At 33.9% G+C, this 24,405-nt stretch overlaps 1 protein-coding gene across 1 annotated transcript; it reads left to right on the forward strand.

Moving 5' to 3' along the window:
* Positions 1-1,597: 1,597 nt before the first annotated feature.
* On the forward strand, positions 1,598-23,846 carry LOC143222303 (uncharacterized). The gene is made up of 6 exons (XM_076448644.1): positions 1,598-1,800; positions 10,676-10,784; positions 15,976-16,232; positions 19,975-20,069; positions 21,989-22,150; positions 23,562-23,846. Exons 1-6 carry the CDS (start codon positions 1,695-1,697, stop codon positions 23,715-23,717), a joined length of 885 nt encoding a protein of 294 aa, XP_076304759.1. The 5' UTR covers positions 1,598-1,694; the 3' UTR covers positions 23,718-23,846.
* The last annotated feature ends 559 nt before the right edge of the window (positions 23,847-24,405 follow it).

The following is a 24,405-nucleotide window of genomic DNA, read 5'->3' on the forward strand; positions in this document are numbered from 1 at the left end:
ATTGTATTACATAACACAATCAAAGTTAACTCTAAACACGTAGACAGGTGTTTGTGTGTCGGCTGGGGAGAAAATGTTTGTGCATGTCCTGCCACTAATGTAACAATCCTGCCTCTATTAAGTCGTGCTAAGCTCAAACCCGAGTTCAAAAGAATATATTTCTTATACAAAAATACCACACAATGCAGGTTACGTTAGTCTATGGTTAGCAAAAAAATAACAAAAAACATTATAGTTCTCCTAGGGATGAATGAATGCTCCAGTTGTTTGTTTGTTTGTTTTTGAATTTCGCGCAAAGCTACACGAAAGCTATCTGCGCTAGCCGTCCTAATTTAGCAGTGTAAGACTAGAGGGAAGGCAGCTAGTCATCACCACCCACCGCCAAATCTTGGGCTACTCTATTACCAACGAATAGTGGGATTGACCATCACTTATTATGTGACAATCAATTCCACTACTCGTTGGTTAGAGAGTAGCCCAAGAGTTGGCGATGGGTGGTGATGACTAGTTGCCTTCCATCTAGTCTTACACTGCTAAATTAGGGATGGTTAGCGCGGATAGTCCTCATATAGCTTTGCGCGAAATTAAAAAACCAAACAAACAGTTACAAGATTTTCTCTCCTCAGTCATACGTGGTTCCCGCGTAACTGAGGCCACTCTCATGTCAACACACCATATCCAACCCAATGGGTCGCTGCTAGAATATATTGCTTACTACAGAAATCCATATCATTCTTCTTTCTTCTAAATGAAGAATGCACGTGACGACGTTGGCAACACAGGCAACCCCGTGAATAACCAATGTAAATAGATTTTCTGTACTGAAAATAGAACTACAATAACAACTATCTGAACAAACTGTTTAGCAGTTAAGAAGTGCAAGATGAATTATATGACCACAAATTAAAAGTGCAATTTTAATTTGTATTAGCTTACATCAACTCTGATAAATCGAGTAACCAAGATAAAAGGAACTTAGTAGGTTCCTAGATAGATGTTCTGTATTGAAAATGAACCTGCAGCAGTGAATATTTGAAAGACTGTCTAGTAGAAAAGAACGTAGAAAACGCATGGTATGATCGAAAGTACCAATGTAATTTTGATTTGTGTTAGCTCAGCGCTCATAAATCGAATAATAAGTTATTTTGAGCTTGATTTGTCAAAATAGTTTCTCATTATGATTTTTACTTTAAATTATAATTAAACTAGTTCTCTAAATTTATCTAACGTTCATTATACCTATATCATGGTGACTAAGAAAAAATTCACTGCACAAGATGTTTTATACAAAATAAAGTATAACAAATATTACAGTAGTAACCTTAGAAATAATGTTATATCACAACATTTTCTTCATTGAAATGTTGCATATATACGTGTGTATGTATATATATATATTACTTATAGCATAGTGAAAGTATACTTTAATTTTAGTACATTTATTTTAATCAATATAATATTTTTGTGGGCTCTGGTTCTGGCGATGGAACATATGTTCACTTTCTCACATATACTTCAACAGCTGTTTAGGGTTCAAGATTTTTTCTTTCTGTATAAGTATGTTACAATCAGATATAAGATAAAAATATATAATTTTAACAGTTTTGGAGAATACTTTGTGTACTGTTCTGTGAAAGAACAAGGGCTCTACACCTTTAGGTTCGAGGAAAAGTCCCAGCAACTCATAAAATAAAATGTGGAACTCACTGTTGTGGACATTTCACGCAGTAATTCTTATGATGGTTAGTACTGGCCAGACAGAAGACGACACTGGAAATGAATTGTCCGAATACTTAAATGGTAAGTTTTGTCAACAACTAGTTTGAGGAAAACTAATAAAAAAAATTCTTATATTATTATTTTTAACACTAACTAGAGTTTACTATTTCACATACTACTGCTTCTTAAGGCGGCAAGTTGATTCATAAAAAACAAACGAACGGTATTTGGGGAAAAGAAGTCATTTTATATTTTTTCAAAAATACGAATGTTGTTTACGCTTGGCTGGCCAAAGTCTATTTAATACTCTTGCATAGTTTCGAAACAACAGTATTAAGGTACTAAACTCACATTTTTACAACGTTAATAACATGTACTCTGCACACAACGGCTATTAAAACCCAATTTCTAGCGTTGTAAGTCCGCAGACACCGTTGTGCCATTGGAAGGAGGGGACGTTAAACCATTCTACGCCCCTGAAGAATATTACATAATACATTACGCACTACTTCCCGTAGCGATATTAAGATAATATTTACTATATAAAATATTATACAGCGGTAATAAAATATTAATGGTGTTAGAAATTAAAGCAATCTAAAAGCCACAAGTAAAATACATGATATACAAAACAACATAGATAGCAACAACATTTGTTCCTAGAAGCCAATTCTCACATTCATCGTGTAGAACAAGAACTATTTAGTTTAGCATCTTTAATTTTCAAAAGGTAAACAAATAGATGTGCGTGTCTGTGTGTGGATATCTACATTTGTGCCACCAGGAATTGGTTTGAATTTCGCGCAAAGCTACACGAGCGATATCCACGCTAACTGTTCCTAATTTAGCCGTGAAAGACTAGAGTGAAGGCAGCTCGTCATTACCATCCACCGACAACTTTTGAGATACTTTTTTGCCGACGAAAAGTGCGATTGAGTTTCACATTATAACACCTCCATTATAACGAGTCTAGCGCCCTACCACATGGCCATGCCGGGCCCAGAAACTGATACAAAATATACTACATGAAGGTGTACAACCTTTTTCTAGTTGAACTTTATATTTAAACTAATATATAGCCCGTCAAAAATGACGGGCTAAGTACTGCCACCTCACCCCACAGTATACGCAAAACTCACATTTTGTAGTTAACTGAAATAAATAAATTTTGTAAAATCAAGCTTGGCCGACAAACAGGCAGATAACCTTACATAAAATATATTGTGTGTCACGTCATGTCATACTTGATTTCCCGAAATATAGGAAGTGGACAAAAAAAAAGTGGCTCCATTAAAAATGTTGTTAATTTGTTATATCCTTTATTAGATAAGAGAAAAATATGTAAAAATATATGTTTTGAGAATGCACTTGGCGAGATCTGTTCAAATATGATCCTAATTTTCACACAGCTTTTGTAAATACCTGAACTTTTCATGATTTTAGTTACATTTTCTTATAAAAAGTGTTCTACGTCTGCTGTTATTTCTTAGATCATTTTATTCCAATTAGCCTACAAAATGACCAAATTAGTTTTGTTTTTCTTTAAATCGAACGTAAAAATAAAACTGAAAATAACACAAGCTTGTTTCACAAGTTAATATCTGCTCGACATTCCCTTGGTTTGGTTCGATTTGGTTTGAATATCGTGCAAAGCTACACGAGGGCTATCTGCACACATTCCCTTGGATTTCAGTACTACTTCGCATCGACGTGACTCGGCATGGCCAGGTGGTTAAGGCACTCGACTCGTAATCCGAATCGAGGGACGCGGGTTCAAATCCCCGTCACACCAAACGTGCTCGCCCTTTCAGCCGTGGGGGCGTTATAAAGTGACAGTCAATTGTTGGTTAGAGTAGCTCAAGAGTTGGCAGTGAGTGGTGATAAATTGTTAACTTCCCTCTAGTCCTACACTGCTAAATAAGAAACGGCTAGCGCAGATAACTCTCGTGTAGCTTTGCGCGAAATTCAAAACCAAACCACATAGACCTGGCATGCTTTCAATGCGTTTGTTTAGCTATTCCTACGACTCAACTTTGAGTACTTCAAAATTTTCATCTTCTTATGCTAATCGGCTCAGCTCAGCCCACAAATTTTCAATCAGATTGATATCAAGTTGTTGACCTGGCCATTCCAAAACATCAATTCTCTTATTTCTAAAATATATTTTAACGACTCCACAAGTACACAACATTTTTTTATGAGAAAACGTTACCAAAATCATGAAACATTCAGTGTTAAAATTAGGATTTGAGATCATATTTGAACAGATCTTGTCAAATAAGTTTTAAAACATATAGGTTTTACATATTTATTATTATCTAATAAAAGATATAACAAATTAAACATTTTCAAGAGTGGCCACTTTTTTGCCCATCCCTGTAGGAAAGTCATGAAAGCTAAAATGTATTTATCCACATAAAATAGTTCGAATACTGTCTGACCATTACAATTTTAGTGACGGGAATGCGAAGAACCCGTGAGGGATGTTTGTGTGTATGTGTGTGTGTGAGAGAGTCGTGAAACCTTATAAGTGTAGTGAACGTTAGTATAATAAATCTAAAGTAAGGACATAGTGTGGGATCACCTAGCCTAGAGCAAAGTGCATAAAATTGATCACGAAAGTAAAAATATCGATTCAGTTTTAAACTTAAATCGTTTCTGAATTAAACTATTTTCTGTTATATCACCAGTGGTTTTAATGTAAAAACAACAACAAGTAAACCTTTTCAATGATCGAAGCCTCTAAATTGAGAAATCAACAAATATTTTTCCACCCTTTTTATCTATACATTTTATTTTATACTTCAAGGTTATACTTTTGTTTCTAAGCAGTAATATAAAATCCATTATTGAAATGTAAAGTTATCAAAGAGCATAAGCTTTTATGTATATTAGAAGTTGTTAATCTAATCGATTTTTCCAATACTTATTCCGTTAATTGTTTGTTTGTTTTATGAATTTCGCACAAAGGTTCTCGAGGGCTATCTGTGCTAGCCGTCACTAATTTAGCAGTGTGAGACTAAAGGGAAGGCAGTTAGTCATCACCACCCACCGCCAACTCTTGGGCTACTCTTTTTACCAACGAATAGTGGGATTGACCGTAACATTATAACGCCCCTACGGCTGAAAGGGAGAGCATGTTTGGTGCAACCGGGATTCGAACCCGCGACCCTCGGATTACGAGTCGAACGCCTTAACACACTTGGCCATGCCGGGCCCTATTCCGTGAAAATGCCATGAATTCGTCTAATGAATAATCCTAATTTTAATTAGCTCATAAAGGAATTTACCGACGTTTGACTGCCTTGATGTATTTTTCTGCCTCTTTGTTGATCAAGATTGATTTCGCAAAATTTATTTAGTTCAGTTAGCTGTCAAATGTGAGGTGAGGTTATATTGTGAAGTGGGGGTGGTAGTACTTGCTCCGTCACTCTTGACAGGCTATACGCTAGTTATTTACAGAAAGAAGTAGATAATCCAAACCATTAAGGCCCGGCATGGCCAGGTGGTTAAGGCACTCGACTCGTAATTCGAGGGTCGCGGGTTCAAATCCCCGTCACACCAAACATGCTCTCCCTTTCAGCCGTGGAGGCGTTATAATGTTACGGTTAATCCTACTATTCGTTGGCAAAAGAGTGGTCGAAGAGTTGACGGTGGGTGGTAATGACTAGCTGCCTTCCCTCTAGTCTTACACTGCTAAATTAGGGACGGCTAGCGCAGATAGCCCTCGTGTAGCTTTGCATGAAATTCAAAACAAACCAAACCATTAATTGATTTGCATCTTCTGACTTCGAAAGATGTAATATAATCACATGACTGAAGTTTGCTTCACAAATGAATGAAAGAAGCAAAGTTTTTGAAACATCATTTTAAAGTATTTCAATCTAACCCAGAAATGTGAGGTAGCGCGAACTCATAGCCATATTTACACCACTTTTCTTTAATATAATATTACTTGAACGATTTTCAATGAAATGCCACTTGCTTAGTCAATGGTGTATAAAGGGCATAAGATTATTTATATGTCGACTTACCTGAATTCTCTGTTACATGTTTATCCCCTTATTAAAACAGTGGTTGTACCTAGGACTCTTAGTTGCAGTCATGAAAAATACAATAATTCCCTAGTTTTTGTTATTCATTTTGCTTTGGGACACAGAATATTATATACCTTGAAATAATCTTACTTTTACCTTCCCACTCCTGTGGCTCAGCGGCAAGACTGACGGTTTACCAGTTCGCTATGATTCTAGTTATAGTTTAAGGAAAATAAAAGAAGGTAAAATCCAAAGTAAACATAACTACAAAAGGTTAAGTGAACATAAAGTAAAACAGATAATTCAGTTGCTTAACCTATAAATTAACACAACAAAATTCTGACTCCCTCAGTATTCAGATTTTGCTGGAACTCAAAGTTAAAGTTAAACTAAAATGAAAGTAAAATCCAAAATAAGCTTGGATTTTGCTAAACCTTACAATCAAAATGAAACTATTGCTTACATTATGAGTGTAAACAAACCCCTACCTTCCTTGAGAGTCGAGATCTATATGAAGTCACGTTAAATTAATTCACCGAACGTGTGTCGACATGAAAGCAGAAGTTAAAATGAAACTACATTCTACCAAAGTTCTCCGCTTTAAGGCTGTTCTCTAAAATGAAACGAAAACTCTCTCAAAATCCATTCCTCTTATGTTAAACCCAGAGTCTGTGTTCGATCTAAAATGAAACGAAAACTCTCTCAAAATCCATTCCTCTTATGTTAAACCCAGAATCTGTGTTCGAGCTTAAATTAAGAAGTTTGCTTAATTTTAAAATATGAAAGTCTGGGAAAAAAAACCCATTAAGTTCTCTGGGTAAACCTACCTTTATATATGAAAACAAATAATACACCCAAACAAAGTTGCTCTCAACCCGGTTATTTGTCGTGTACCCCTTGCAAAGGGTGTGAAAGCCTTTATCTTTTACACAATTCGTTGAGAAGAAAAACATGTTTTTCTATCTTTATTAGCATTACAAATCATCTTTCGCTCAAGCCCGGCACGACTTAATGGGTAAGGTACTCGATTCGCAAACTGTGGGTCGCGTGTTTGAATCCTCTTCCCACGAAAGATGCTCATCCTTTCAGTTGTGTAAATGTTATAATATGACGATTAATCCAACTATTGGTTGGTAAAAGAGTAGCCCAAAAGTTGGTGATGGGTAGTAGTGACTAGCTGCCTACCCTCTTGTCTGTCACTGTTAAATTAGAGACGGCTGGAGCATATAGCCCTCGAGTAGCTTTGTAGGAAATTCATAACAAACCAAAATTTCACTCAAAAAAATATTGTTCACAGCCTATTAAAAACGCATAGAAAGAGAAAATTGAATAACTTACTCGAGCGCCTCAGTGCATCCACATTGAGAACTGTAAAAATACAGAAATTTTCAAAATGTTTTGATTCTTTGGAATTAAGTACAAAACTACACAATGGACTACCTGTATATCGAAACCCGGTTTCTAGCGGTGTGAGTCCGCTGTGATACTTGGGAAGGAAGGAGGTTTTTTTTAGACTAATTAACAAATGAACTAGAAACACATAGTACAATACACGTTATCCATCCATTTTACGATTATTTGAATTATAGTTTGATTGGATGTTATTATTGAACATTACCATGGTAGTCTAGTTGTTATGTTTATCAACTGATTCTGTAGTTTTGAAGTTTTTGTTGTTATTGTTATAAAGCGCTGAGATATCACGATCAGTTATTAGTTCATTTAATACATTCGTCAACGTTTAACACATCACCAAGTCGATTGGGTAATTCATTAAAATAACACGAAGATGTGGCTCCAGATTTACCCTTAACAGTTTGTTTATCAATTTATCCCTGTTGTTCATAAGTTTTGACATATGTTTTCCTGATTGTTTAATCAACAAGCTAAAGAAGGTAATAATTTACCGGTCAAGTTTTCTTCAAATGGATTATGTCTCTGTTAATTAAACTGAAGTGGTAATTTTATAAGCTTTAGTAATTAACATGATTATTACATCTTGTTACAGAATGTATGAACAACAACAACAACAAAACTTCTGCAAGTGTTCTTATAAATCAGTAGTGTGGGCTTATAATCAAGAGAAAATTCCTAATCAGATTTTGTAATTAGCATGACCAAGAAGGCAGGTTTTCAAACTCACGCGTGAATATCGTGTTTGTTTGGATGTTTTGAACTTAAATAATGAAGAAAAGAATAAGTTTTAAAAGGATTTTGAAGAAAAAAATGGAAAATGAAAGAAAAAATCTGTAATCAGTTAGACAGTTATTAGCTCATGTTTTTGTTGTTTTCTTTTTGTAACGAGGTACTAAGTACTTTTGACAAAGAGGGTAATTTGGTTTGGTTTGAGTTTTGCGTAAAGCTACACGAGGGCTATCTGCGCTGGCCGTCCCTAATATAGCAGTGTCAGACTAGAGGTAAGGCAGCTAGTTATCACCACCCACCGTCAACTCCTGGGCTACTCTTTTAACAACGAATAGTGGGATTGACCGTAACATTATAACGCCCCCACGGCTGAAAGTGCGAGCATGTTTGGTGCGACGGGGATTTGAACCCACAACCCTCGGATTATGAGTCGAGAGCTTCAACCACCGAGCTATGCCGGGCTGACAAAGATAGTGTCAAAGAACTAACTGCCTATAGCCATGTCGAGCCGACAAAGAGGGTGTCAAAGAACTAACTGTCTATAGCCATGCCGAGCCGACAAAGAGGGTGTCAAAGAACTGACTGCCTATAGCCATGCCGGGCCGACAAAGAGGGTGTCAAAGAACTAACTGCCTATAACCAGAAAAACTACTTTAATTTAAAATTTTCTGATTAAACTGAATATACTGCTCTTTTTCCGTGAATGCTAGACTTTTTAAACATTAATACGTATATTAATTTCACAACACAGCAAATTTTGCCTCTAATAAACGAAGTCGAAGTTAAAAAAAGCTATACTCCATCAATGATTTAAAACCTTTTAAAATGATCAGGAAAAGGCCTCCTAAGTTTGGCCTTTATGTCAAACAGCTGATGGTATGCATTCATTTAATTGATCGTCATAAAAAATCTCGTCTTTAGTGGTGTCAAGAACACGTGAACTAGTCAAGACTAGAGGGAAGGCAGCTAGTTATCACCACCCACCGCCAACTCTTGGGCTACTCTTTTACATTATAACGCATTATAACGCCCCCACGGCTGGGAGGGCGAGCATGTTTGGTGTGACGAGGATGAGAACCCGCGACCCTCGGGTTACGAGTCGCACGTCTTAACCCACCTGGTCATGCCGGGCCATAAGACTATCCTTAAACACTTTTCCATATTTATTAAGTTAACTAAAATATGTTATTGTTTTGTTGTTTTTGCAAGTTATGTTTATTGTAACTTATTAACTTCGCCACTAAAGGTAAACGGAGGTTGTTTTTCAGCAAGATTCATGAGAAACAACTGAATGAATTTGGACTAAAAGTGATATTCAGTCAGACTAAGGTCCAACTTAGGAATGTTTAGTATTTGGAGGGTCAATGTCACAGCAAGGTCAGGAAAATAATAATAAAAAATCCCTATCTGTTAGCATGGAGACTGATTTTAACTGAAAAAAACACGTGCAAACCTGACAACATAAATCGGACATAATCCTGAAAAGAAAAGTAGTAAAAGAAACAATAAACACTCAACAAGCCCACCCTAAAGTCCAGAATATCCTGTAACCACAGTATGGGAGGGAAGAACAGGTCTACCAAGAACCTGATCCTCCCAGGTCACTAATAACCTAATCTCGATTCTGAGAAAGAGCGACAGAAGTATGCGCTCTATAAAATGTCTCTGTAGTTAATTTATGTTTTCTAAATGGCATGTCCTCATCTCAAAACGACTACTGCTTCACTTCTGTTTTTATTAGTTCATATAAGTGTTTCTCTTCTTTAAATTGGTTGGAGTTGGACATGATGACGTTTATTGTAAACACTTGTAGTAAGATCCAGACTTGGCTGTATGACTATCATTCAATAAATATCCATTAAGTAGTACATACATCCAATCAATTAACCCTATTTTAGCAACATAAACCATTCGTTAATTTCTTCGCCTTCTATTATCGGTCCGAGCTCTCACACTTCTCCCAAACAAGGGAAATTCTTTTATATTTAAAATTTTTATCGCACAGCAAATGAATTCAGCTTTACCTGCGATTAAAAATGTATGGTCATTTACAGCACCTTGAAGTGTACAACATAAACATTTAAATCTCAAATATTAATAATTCATTTAACATTTGCTTTTGCGCTACGTGTACTGCTCAATATTTTCGTTGAGTCTATTAAACTTTTGTCTTATTAAATATTACTTGTACGCATTTTCAAATAAAATGAATTGAAATACTGCATATATCTAACTCCAAAGTAAGATAAAACCACAAACCATATTATCAGAACTACATGAGCTGATCGTGATCCAGGAATTAGCGTATAGGACTATGAATATGTCACAAAATTACTTCACTCTTAGAGGCTGTGGGTGCGTGATAAGAGTGATCTTTAACTCCCACTTTTCGATTTGAATGAACAGAGTGTTAGAGGTAGGTGATGTTAAGTATTAAGTAGTCTATCCGTGAAAATGTAAGACCAGCTAGTTTACACAGCCTAGAAGTTGGTTCAAATAACGAATGTGTACGTTCACACGATCATCTGAAACAAACAAACTTGGTATGTATGTTGTTCTTTTAGGTTTTTTACATAACCTTTTCCTTCTCCACTGACTATGAATAGTTTATGTAAAGTTCTATACTGGAAACTTCCATATTAAGCCCAACTACATGTGGAAAAAAATGTGCTTTCTTTTTTCCTTTGATATCATAAGCAATGGACTTTATACTTAGAATAAAGAAATTTTATTACCTACTATATTTAATATTCCTGATTTTCTATATTTAACAGATTACGTCATAGCTGTAAATGATGTCAGCTCAGCAGCGGAAACTGCTTTGGAAAATATACCCCATATCAATCAGATGTACGATGTCGAAGATTCGCCACAGTTATCAATGTAAACAACCTTTAACTCTACATCTTCTCTTTGTCATTAATCTTATCATCTACAATTACATTGTTTTTTAATTCCAAATTTTTGAAAAGAATGCATAGACGTAATTGATATTATTTTTCGTGTAATGCAATTACTGTAGCGCATTAAACTTTCTACAAAAAACGTTGAACATTAGTAATTACGATAAGTAATAACTATAACTTTGATCAAGCTGTTGATTTTCTAGCAAAGTAATCTCGATATTAGCATGTACTTCTTGGTGGTTTTTATTATAAGAAACGTTAAGCAGACTGAATTAAAACTCGGGTCTCTGGTTTATAAATGTCAGACAGTGTGTTACAGTAACCACGTGGAGTATGGGTTTGTCGTGTTGCCTTCATCAGGTTATCGTTAGTGAATCAAGATAAAAACCACGAAAATAATTACATAACTGAGAAGGACAATTACATTGATTCAAAACACACAGTGAAGATACTAACGCGGTGAAGAGCGAATATCTGATTTTTTTATTCTGTAATGCCATGTACAATTAAACGCTATATATAATAATTTCGCTTCGTGGGTTAAAATGGAAATATATCAATCTTATGACAGCATCGTCAATTTAATAAGGCAAAACACAACATTTCAGACTTCAAAAATACTGGACTCAGACTTCTATAATACAGAAATAATACATCGAAAACACTGATTTCATATTTCAATAGATGCCTAGCATGACCTACTAGACGGGGTCTTGGATCGCAATCTGTAGGCTGTGCAATTGAGCCCCTTCACTTATTATGTCCTTTAACCCGTGGAAGCATAATAATGTGACGGTCAATCTCACTATTCTTCGGTAAAGAGCAACCCAAGAGTTGACGGTGGGTATTGTTGACTAGCTGCCTTTCCTCTAGTCAATCAAAATTAGGTACAGCTAGTGCAAATAGCCCTCGAGTAGCTTTGTGGGAAATTCGATAGATATACAAACTTTAAAAACATTGACCTCAAACTACAAAAACAATGATCCCACACACAATTCGAAAACACAGATTTTAAACTTAAAAAACATTGATTTCAGATATAGAAAACACTAATTTCAAACTTCTAAATTACAGATTTTAGACCTTAAAAATACAATTATTTTGATAATATTATTTCAATTATTGTTAATGCGAAGTTCGAAAATAGTATTAGAACGAAATAAAAAACATCCATGCATGTAATTTTGAGTCTACCTGCTACAAATCGTTTTGTTTCCTGGGGTTAGATTTTGAAACACAAACTTATACATTTTCCTAATAAAATAAATGTTCTATAAACCACAGTATTTTCAAGTTGAATGTATGTACCATAAGCCTTACACAAAGTAACAATCTGCATTCATCTCTCTGATGCTCAAACATTCCTTAAGACCTAAGTTTACAAAGCCTTAGATACGTTGGTTTTTTGAGACACTGAGGTTTCAAGCGTAAGTCAAACATTAGTTTTATTTGGATTAATTTAACACTTCTAAATTCAATTTTCATACGAAACAAATTAAGGAACAAAATGGCTGTTCCCACCCCAAGATTTTCAGATATTTTTATTAGTTGTTTCACCAATTTAATTATTTATTATTACTCTACTAACCTAACAGATAAAAAAACATTTTATTTCTAAAAAATAACTATAATTTAATACTATCTAAATCAGTTTGCCACTTCTGTTACTTTAAAGTCTGACAAGACATGGTGGCTTGGGTCCTTAACTTGAAATAAGTGGGTTGCGAGTTCAAATTTCATCATCAATATATTTCCCTTTTCATCCATGTGGGAAATATGTAACGATCCATTCCACTATTCCGTTAGAGTAACCCAAGAGTTGATGGTGAGTGGTGTTTACCAGCATGTTTCTCCTCTAGTCTATCGCTCCAAAATAAGAGAAAGTAGCTTCGCGCGCGGGATTCAACTTGTTCATTTGAGCACATCTGTAAAATTTTTAGGATTAACAATTTGACTCAAAGCTAACGTGGGTAAACCACATAAATAATATTAAAACAAAAATTTGGCGAAGAACAAACTATGCTAGGAGTATAACTGATAAAAATAGAAGAGCAACAGCAGATAATATCATAAAAATTTATAAAACATACATTAGACCCGTCACTGACTATGCAGCCCCTGTATGGATAAATATAAAAAAAATTACTACAAACAATACACAATACACTACTCACAACAGATTATAAAGTACCCAGAACTACATCATCAGAATTTATGCATAAATACGCACACGTGGAAACAATAGCAGATAGACTCCTATGTACTAGAATAAATTATTTTGACAAAAATTGGAGAAAAAATGAACTAGTAAGCGAAATAGACATGTACTGCATAAATGATGAGGATAGACCTAAACACCTTTCCCCAGAGAATATATATTTTCAAAATAATAAAAAAAGGCCACCTATAAACTAGACTCCACATTAGTTTAGGGGTTAATTAATAAATATTGAAAGAGTTTTATGTAAATGTTTTATTGTTAATACCTATCTAATCAAAGTGCAAATAATTTTGGAACTATAAAGAAAAATGTAGGTGTAGATTGTGCATGGACATTGCCCTGATAGGGGCCTGAGTAAGTGCGTGTTACTCTGGCCCTTGTGTATAATGTATAAATATATTTGACAAATGCTGAAACAAATATAAAGGAAAGAGGAAGAGATTGATCAAACCCAACTCTCCTGGGTTTTTTTTTTTGAATTTCGCACAAAGCTACTCGAGGGCTACCTGTGCTAGCCGTCCCTAATTTAGCAGTGTAAGACTAGAGGGAAGGCAGCTAGTCATCACCACCCACCGCCAACTCTTGTGCTACTCTTTTACCAACGAAAAGTGGGATTGACCGTCACATTATACGCCTCCACGGCTGGGAGGGCGAGCATGTTTAGCACGACGCGGGCGCGAACCCACGACCCTCGGATTACGAGTCGCACGACTTACGCGCTTGGCCATGCCGGGCCCTCTCCTGGGTATATAAACATCAATACCCAAATAACTATGATATATAGAGAGAACCCGGTATGGCCAGGTGGTTAAGACACTCGACTTGTGAGCTGAGGGTCACGAGTTCGAATCCCCGTCATACCAAACATACTCGCTCTTTCAGCTGGGGGGGGCGTTATAATGTTACAGTCAATCCCACTATTTGTTGGTACAAGAGTCGCCCAGGAGTTGGGCTCGGTAATGACGAGCTACCTTCCCTCAAGTCTTACACTGCTAAATTAGAGAAGGCTAGCGCAGATAGTCCTCGAATAGCTTTGCGCGAGATTCAAAACAGCCCAAACCATTTGATTATTTTAACTCTATGTTAAATTTTATTTAGATTTACAGATAAATATATTCAATAAAATGATAAACGTAAGAATGCTCTTCAAATGCCCGGATGAAATAATTATTAAGAGTATATTTTATAGATTTAATCCTCACAGTTAATACACGCATATTTAGCAGCATGTTTTATGTTTATCAGTTCTCAGAAAGCGTTTTCACATGATAAAATCATAACCATATCTGACATTAAACGTTTACAGGAACATCCAATTTAGCAGTGTAAGACTAGAGGGAAGGCAGCTAGTCATCACCACACACCAAAAACTCTTGGGATACCAATGACTAGTGTGACTGACCGTACATTATAACGCCCCTACGGCTGAAAAGAGGGGCATATTTGGTGGAACGAGGATTTGAATCGTGACCCGCAGATTGCAAGTTGAGCGTCCTAGCCTCCTGACTATGTCAGATCTCAACGGTTTGATTGACTTTTGTTTACCTAGTGCTTAAGGTACTCGTAATGGGAATCCGAGGATTCGTGATTTACGTTTCAATGCCGTGAGAAAACATGCTCCGTGCTTTAGAATCATGTGTTCGCTACAAAATTGACTTTAATGTTCCACTATTCAGTCAGAAAGTATGAGCTCAAGAATTGGCAGTGGGTGAAATCATCTAGTCTTTTGAATTCATCACACGTTAGTTAGTTAAAATAAGAGGCAACATTTGTTGGTTTGAATTTCGCGCAAAGCTACACGAAGCCTATCTGCGCTAGCCGTCCCTAATTTAGCAGTATAAGATTACAGGGAAGGCAGCTAGTCATCACCATCCACCGCCAACTTTGAGAGTTGCAATATGGTTTCGAACGATATCAAAACAACTGAACATAAAACACAAAGAAATGTTATATCCAGGCACTTGAAAATATTTGAAATGAACAAACGAAAACATAAATCGGTGTTAATCGGTATTACAGTGAATATTCTTTAGTAAAGGCTACAACGTAGGCAGATACAACAGCATGTTTGTTAATCATAAAATATCATTATAAATTTAAACTGATTTAACTGGTCACACATGAGATTAACCAGAGCATCTGTCAGAACTAAAAAAATTGGACGTTTCTACAACCTACTTCTAGAGAGTGACTAGGGTAACAAAATATTTGAGACATTTTTCTGCTCTACAAGCATGAAACAACTGTGATGCAAGTACGATGCCTTAATGTATAACAAAAATAAATACTACTGTGAAATGTATATTTTGTGTTTGTTTGATTTTCGTAACTTATATTTCAATAAGTTAAATTATATTATCATGCTGTCTCTTGGGAAAATTAGGCAGTAGAAATAAGTGTCGACCATGATTTAAAATGGTAAGACTAAAACTTCTTCTAATCATGAATTAGCATGTTTAAATAAACAATAATTGGAAATAGCGAGCGTATTGTATGTGTACTGTGTGCATCCAGAGGTTTCTACTTATAACAAACATGAAATGTCTGACTATTTTGTATTAAAAACCAAGAGTCACATGTACAACGGTGACTGCGTTTCTTCTGTGCTTGCTGTTTGTTTTTGATTTATAAAAACAAATCTTAGATAGTTACCCGGAAAAATGGTTAGCGTTAGTAATGCTATATATTTTCATGCGTGTGTATAGAAGAACATCTAAATAAACCTCACCATTTTGATAATAGTAAAATTTAAACATGTCTGTTATTTTATTTCATTTAACATTTAAGGATACAATTTTATGATTGTAATACGTAAAATCAGTTTCAAATAATCAATATTGTTAGATTTGAATAGATTAAGTTAGTAAATATTTGACATATTCTTAATCATTTGAACAATATATGATTTACAATTAAAATGCCAAACGAATGATAAATCTTCAAACAGAGTTGAAAAAGCTGTAAAATCATCTTTACTCAACAAACTCGTGCAACAGTTACTTGAAATATGGGTAGAGATTCAGGTTCTGAAGCTAGGGGGTCATCCAGTCCTGCAATCGCTCCTCGAAAACGCCAAAGAATTATTCCAAAAGATCAAAGAACTCGGAGGAGAGAGCATTGTTACTGGTAAAGAGTTTCTAGACAAGTTATGGGACAAAGTTCGCGATATCCTTGACCTATCACGTAAAGTTATGTGTGATCGACGTAAGTATTGTTTGTTTTTGAATTTCACGCAAAGCTACACGAGGTCTATCTGCGCTCGACGTAATTAAAATACTTTTGTAATCACAGTCTACTAAATCCTATATTTAACCATCAAAATACACCCTAGCGGATTTAGAAACAATAAAGTATTAATAATTATGTTGATGTGTATAGTACTTTTAGGTAAAAATTGTTTTCTTTCATCAGTTAATATATCCTCCATATAATGGGTGAACCGACTAGGTAACTCTGTGAAATAGTACTGAATTTCTCAAAGACACGTAATTAGAATGGATACAATATAAAACACACATTGAAGACAATCGTTATTTAATAACGTAAGACAACGCTGTTTGTATTATTTCAACACAAAGATCAATGGCCTTTACTGGATAGCTCGTGATCTTTAGAATGAAGCTCTTCCAAACATGTATACAAGATTTTGGAACCTGCATAATCAGTAACTCTATAACTGTCTAATAGCACATTATGTTACATACCTAAAACGTTCAGTCAGAACTTCTCATTGCGAACAGCGCTACTCACCTGATGTTATTCCTATTTGAAAATAATGGAAGTTTTAGTTTCAAGAGATAGCCTGGCCTATCTTTAGAGGAAACTGTTGTCTACTTCCATACACAAAGGACAACTGTGCAGCTATATCTCCTATGGGCAGACAAATGTCATCTCAAAGGAGTGACAGAGAGTAAAAGTTACTGGAGTAAAAGCAACTTAACGACTTTGTTGAACAGGTGTTATATAAAACTGCTGACACCAGATAAATCAAACTGTGTAATTTCTATATTAAAATAAGAAGGTGTCTAGCTTATAATATACCTACATACTAAATAGGTACGTTCTTCCGTTAAAGAAGTTTTTTAGTAAATCACTGCAATTTTCTTCGAAAACCATTGTACAATGATAAGTAGAGTATGAGATTAGATCGTAAGTAACAAATACTTAAAAACTAAATTGGAAGTATTTAAACTTAATGTAACGGATTTGCCGCTTTACGTTGATTTTAATAATTACGCTTGTTTTAATACAGACTTTTTTATGTGACGTATATTGTTAGCTGTGTATTGCGCTTGTTCTGCCTGTTCTCTAAGTTTGTGGAAGATTCTGTAAAGTGAGAATCAACAATATGTGTTTTACGAAAGCACGCTTGAACATTGTTGAAAATTCCACAAAATCGCATGATTCGGTCAACGTGAGATATATTATTATTATTGGTCAGCCACAGTGTGCTATAGGCCTAGGAAGCTATAATTTTGATTAACGTCTATTAATAGTAAAACTACAGAATTTGACCAGAAAGGTTTACAGATTTCGGGTATCACAAATCGTTTAACTTCAGCGAATTACATCGAACAGTTGAATTTCTATGAGAACGTTAAATATCTTCATCAGTAAGATCTGAACTTGTAAGCGTTGTGAGGCCAATCACGAAGCGACAGCTAACAAGCTTAAGCGAGGTGTGACAATACAAACTCAGAATTAATTTGCTTGTCGCGGACATAGATCGTCGATAAAATATTCAGTTCTAGACCAGATATAAAAGTCAGTAATGTCTGTAAATATGTAAAACTCTTGTATATAAGCCATCATGTATAATAACTAATAGTAATAGGGTTATTACAAATTGTATTATTTTTGTTTGTATATTAAAATATATTTGTATTAAAAAAGAAAATTGTGTGTGTCAATATTGTTGGACAATATCATAAATTTAATTCATATATTAACATTTAATTAACTTCTATGTTAAAATTAATATTTTAGGTTATTTGAAATAGTAATATGTTAACATATGTAACATAATAAATCGGAGACATAACTTATGACATTTATTATCTACATCTAAAAATATGGGAGGAACTTTTTAAAAATTGACTTTAAAAATTTAAAAATTAACAAGCAAGTCTTACAAACGCGCATGTCAAAAATATTTTTTACAAACAAAACTAATACACGAAAGGAAGTTTTCATTATGAATATTTTAGAATGAAAAGAACAAGTAATGAAACCTTTAACACTTCCTCCTACCGTTTCAGTGTGCTCTGTCTTGTAAGATACGCTGAAAGTAAAGTTAAATGTAAAAATATAAACAACCCCACAAGTGAACTTTAAATAAGAAATTCAAAATGCTTATACACAAATAAATAACCAAAACAAACTTTGACTTCCTTGAAAGTTAGAGCCTGCTACAGTCCAACATTATGTTACTTTAAAAGAAAGTTTAATAAATGCAATAGTTAAAGAAAAAATGCCACAAAAGTTTTTAAGAAGCTATTTTTATGATAGTTGTTTAAGATTCTAAAATTCTGAAAGTTATATCTAATAAAACAAAAATAGTTTTATATACTGAAATAGAATAACATCCCGCTAAGTTACAACAGAATACGACTCACTTTGCACTTCCCCTTCAATTCAATGCGAAGGTAGAAGCAGCCCATAACCATCATCCACTTTACCGAAAGAAAAAAAAAAAAGCCATCTGTCTTACAATGATATGAGTTATCTTCCTGCAACAAAACATGAATGTTTGCCAATTAGTAAATTCAAGTACTACACGCGTTGCAAAAAGGAAAAGTTGAGTTGCTCACTTGATAAGCTCTCTGTATCTAAATTGATCTGAAAAAATACAGAAATTTCCAAAACAAAAGTACATATTAACCAGGATGGAGAGAGCTAATGCATGGTACCACTCTGTTCTACATCGATGAATAAACCGAGTTTGTCTTCAACATTTAGCTAAATACAAAAAGTGATAATAAATAGTCAAATTAACAGATTATACAAAAAAAGCGAAATGCGTCACAAATAATTTCTGAAAAGCTTTCTCCTATTCACATTAGTGTGACCCTAATGTTGTCATTGGTTTTAATAAAGCACCGTAAAATCTTTGAGTTCGTGAAAACTTTTAATTGAATAACTTAGGGTTTACTTCAACAATTAAAAGACTAAATTGAAACCATTTCTTTACATTAAAAGGGTTATTAATACACACAACTAGAGAAAAGTTCGCCTCATGGCACTCTTTAGAATATGTTGAATGTTTATTCAAATATTTAAATCTTTAATGTTAAAAAACCTGTGTACCTGAGAATAACTGCACCAGTGGTTGAAACGTTGTACCTGTTTTTAATATATTCTTCCTTACTTTAAAAGGCGTACCTTGTAATAATATAAATTATAATATTGTTATTTGGCATGCTTTGCTGATTCATATACATGTTTCGTCTGCTTACAAAATAAGCTACCACTCAGAGACTTAGCAGTAAGTTTTAAGACTAAAAAAGCTAGAACCCAAGTTGCAACACTCGTGGATATTGAACAGATAACCTGTTGTGTAGCTTTGTACTTAATAATAAACATACTAAGTTTATCTTCGATATTTATATCGAATTTTGTGTAAGCAATAAGTCTTTTTTAACATCCTAATACGTTTTTCTTATATTCTATTGAAATTAACCATGAGAGAATATTTTCACACCATGTTTGCTTTTTAAAAAAATATGCTGATATTTTAAGTACATGAAATTTCTTACAATTTAGCAGAGACCTGATTGAGTGCGATTAGTTTGTTTTATTTTATCTTTGGTTGAGATAAATGAGCGATCAAATAGGGGATAGAAGTCATTATTTACCTAACGTGTTACATTTTGTGTCGCTTATTTCCAGGATTGATACAAGTTTGTGGAATAAATACAAATACTTGAAGGCTTTTCGTATCTTTCAGATGGGAAGTTTACTGGATCTTTTGCTTGGGAATATTATCAAAATATCACTAAAGGTTTAGATATACTCGTGATCAAAGAAAAGCTTCTAAAAAAAGTAGGTTTATATGTACTATTCATTTACAATGTTTTATTTGTGTGTACGTCAAGCACTCGGTAAACAATCTATTAAACTTACGAGTTTGAAAAGAGCATCATTAACATTTGTCTTCTGATCTAAAGAAATTTTCTACAACATTGGATCGTAAGTGACTAATAAATAAGCCACTTATGAATTATGTTTGAGATCCTTCAAGTGGGTACATGTGCCGAAACAGTGATAGCCTACTAAATAGCACGCTTTCTAAGTGTATGTGAGTGAAGTGCAAATTTAGTAACAATTAAATAAGTCATGTATGTACTTTGCAATGTCCTCTTTTTGTTTTAGTTTTCAGGTACGTCTAACATGTGTTTAAAAACGGAAACTTTGGTTGGAGGAGTTATGAAAGAAATGAAAATTACATTTATGAGAGTTTTTTATGGTAAAATCATAATAAACTATCATTAACATGTGTATTTTTTGTGTATTACATGTCTATCTTATTTTCTAAAAAAAATGCAGGTCGCGGGGTCGAAACCCGACATCGAACATGTGTGACATTTCAGCCGTAAAGGCGTTTTATGTGACGGTCAGTTTCATTATTGTTTGGTAAAAGAGTTGGTGGCGGGTAGCGTTGGCCCACTCTCTTCTCTTCTATCCGTACAAAAGTATAAGCAACTGCTGATAGCCTTAGTAGATTTGCCGTTACAAGTCGGCGTTTTATGGCGCAAAGAAACTAGACTATCTGCGCCGAGTCACTTACTTCATCTAGTTCACACTATAACAGTTGTTTTTCATGCAGTTCATATAAATAGTGCTACGACCACTATTGTATATCTTGTATCCCTGGCATTGGCAAAGGAGCAAGCTAAATTAGAAACAGTATGCTTGATATAATATTACATACAGACCCATCGTGGGCTGGCGGTTAGAGTACGTGTCTTGTAATATGCGGACGGCAAGTTCCAATTCCATCTCCAAACATGCTTTTTTTCTTGGAGGTGTTATAATGTAACAATCAATCTTAATTTTCGTTGAAGATATTTGGTGTTGACTAACTGCTTTCACTGCAATCTGTAACTTTCACTTAAGAAACAGCTAACAACAAAAAAGTTTAGCGTGGAAATTAAAATATATATATTAGAATATTTTTATTTGCTTCTATTCACCGTTTCTTTTAATGGCAACGTAAAAACTGAAACGAGATAAACATTCTAAAACTTAATTAAGACATGAATCAACATAAAGCAGCTAAAATAAAAAAAAAATGATTGACTCTAAAGTAAATTGAAATGTAACTTTGAGTGCCAACATGAGAACTGAATCAATTTGTCAACAGGGATCTCGATATCCGTTATTTCGATCATGAAATCAATAGAATATACAAATTAAAATAATAGAGAAAATATGTATACACATTTTTCGGTCCAATTGTTACACATACATAATATTTGTGTGCATATATGTTATATTTGTTGTTTTTGTTACTTTTTTTTTAGATTAATACTCTCCTTTTGATTTCTTATATATATATATCCTTGATTCACTGATGTAACTTTATTTATGCCATAGTGTTTTATCAACAATATTCTAACGTTTCTCTGAAAAATAAAATTTGCACAGATTAGTAAATTGGGAAATACCAAAACATTTTATTTCTATGAAACACTTATTTAAATGACAGTATTTCAAACCTAAAATGAAAGGCGAATATTGATGAAAGTATAATTCTCTTGCTGAAATTTAATTGCATTCGTTTTTCCTCTTTTTTTTTCTCTTTCTCCTTGGAACATGTCTTAATAATGTTCATATGGAAAACAATACCCTTGCAATATTCACGCTCTGTGTTACTAAGAAACGAATGGAATTAAAACAATTTTAGCAATAAAAACGAATATCTAATCAATGTTTAGACATCATTTATTTTTTCTTTATAGCTGGACGAACTGGATTTACAGTCTATAACCTTTGTACAGTCAAGTACTAGTGAGCGCCACACAGATGGAGACTTTATTTCTCAGTGGGCGTATTTTGCAGTGAGGCAAGTGATAAAAGATATAACAAATCCAATGGGAAGACTCCAAACGATAGTGTTAAAGGTAAGCAATAATAGCAACTCATAGAAGTTTGTTTGTTGTAGGTATAGGACAGAAGTGGGCAACTTATTTTTCATAGTGACCACAACTGTGGTTAATGAAAACAGTGCCAAAGAAAAATAAAAACAGTTTTTTAAAAACAGTTCTTCGACTTAATTGCAAATTATTTACCTTTTGAAGAATTTCATCTTTTAATTTTGAATCATAATTATCCAACAAAGTTTCAATGACCACAATCAATATTTATTTTACTAGTTCAGCATCAGAAAATAATTTCCTTTTTTTGAGCTAGAATCCAAGCTATTTTATAGCTAGCTAATGTAACTAGTTCTATCGATAATAAAAATCGTTTTAGGCCTCTCTTTTGTTCATGAACTTGTACCTTCAGACGGTTAATTTAATTCATACGATTTTTGCTATCAACTGGAAATGTTCGTTGTGAAAATTGTTAAAGTGTTGTTCGAGGTTGTATACTTTATTATTCCTAAAAATGTTGTATCACAAAAGACACACTGGTTTATTATTTGCTTTAATCACTGCAAATTTCAACTCCCAACTTTCATTAAATTATCGTTTCACGTTTTTTCCTGTCAGGCGCCATTCTCTTTTCGGTATTAATGCCAGAATCATTAAATTTTCTTTATTTTCAGTGTTCACCATCATCTGGATTCCTTCATTTTCGAACTATCCACTGATCTATAGTATGGGATTAAACACAAAATATATTTAAACACGTGAAATTTGCACAATAAAAATATGTTTGCAAGCGCATGCAAAACAACGCACACTCGAAAACAAACATCTAAACCAGAATGACGTTACAAAATGGACGGCGTGAAGCAATGCAGTTGCTGATTACCAAATTTGCGATAAAAAAAATAAATAATGGCAAAAGTTGATTCCTAAACTGGAGCTGGCCACCGTTATGCTATCCCTGGTATGGGATTTAGTTTCTAAAACAAAATATGTTTGTTTTTTGTTTTGTTTTTCAATTGTAAGAGAAAATTTTAATTTATTCAGTTTTTAATCTCATTAAATTATTTATTACTATAGAGGTTCGATTTCATATCATATTTTTTCTGTTATTTAAATTACTTTTTCTTCACTGTTGCATGTTTTATATTCTCAGTTAAGAAAAGTGAATCGCTAAAATTACATATTTTTACTGCTAATAATCCTGTTTTACTACACTAGAACGCACTTTGTTTTACCGTTCCTGAATTAATTCTACATATTCGAATAAAATGTGAAGATAAAATATTTATATTCAATTGTTAATGATTCTTTTTCGTGTAAATATACGCACATGTACACCTGCTATTTATCCTCTTAAAAACTGCTGATAAATTGCTTAAATTAAACTGGAGCATTAAGTGTATATATAAACTAATGACTGTTGTTCTTATTATTTCAGTATGTGTTCAGAGTTATTAAAGACTTACAAGTTATGATTAACGAGCTCTTACGTTACCTCCTGGAAATTTTCTGGTTTCTTGAACAGTTTGGATTTGTCATTGAATTGAATTATTCCGTAAGCCAAAACAATAAGGTTATCTACATATGTGAATGAAACGATTGTCTTTCCTGATAACTACCCGTGAGTGTTTATAAAACAGACAATATTAATATCTCGCTACATTCAACTATATAAAAGATCGACCCTTACATATGAAACAAATAAAGTAGTAATATAAATCTTCTTCAGTTTTCAGGTTTGTGTCGTTGTTTTTTTCACAGTACATTTATATATCATATTAGTAGTTACTCAGCTTTTTTGTTTCCATTTTAATCTGGTTTTACGTAATTTCCATCATCGTTTTATACACCGCAAAGAAAACAATTATTTTTAATAAAATATAATATTCCTATAATATACAATATTCAGATCATTCCTAAAGGCGGAATAACGAAAGCCAGGAAGTAATGTTATTTAAAAAAACAACAACAACAAAACATGCGATGTAAGCATCACAGTATTTTAGTTATTGGGAATAAATTATTGCAAGTCAAATGTTTTTCGTTGTTGTTGTTAAGTTCAAAGCTTCACAAACGGGTATCTGTGCTCTGTCCACCAGTGGTATCGAAATATGGTTTTCAATAAAATAAATCTGGTGACATATCACTGCGCCACTGAGAGGTGTGTGTTTCGTTAAATTGTTGATCAAATCACATATTATTACGAGTAATATTGAATAAAGTTAAAATTCTATGAATCGCTGAAAAACCACATTTTTTATAGTATTTGATTAACAAATGTA

This window comes from Tachypleus tridentatus, chromosome 8, assembly GCF_004210375.1.
Source record: "Tachypleus tridentatus isolate NWPU-2018 chromosome 8, ASM421037v1, whole genome shotgun sequence".
Taxonomy (NCBI): domain Eukaryota; kingdom Metazoa; phylum Arthropoda; class Merostomata; order Xiphosura; family Limulidae; genus Tachypleus; species Tachypleus tridentatus.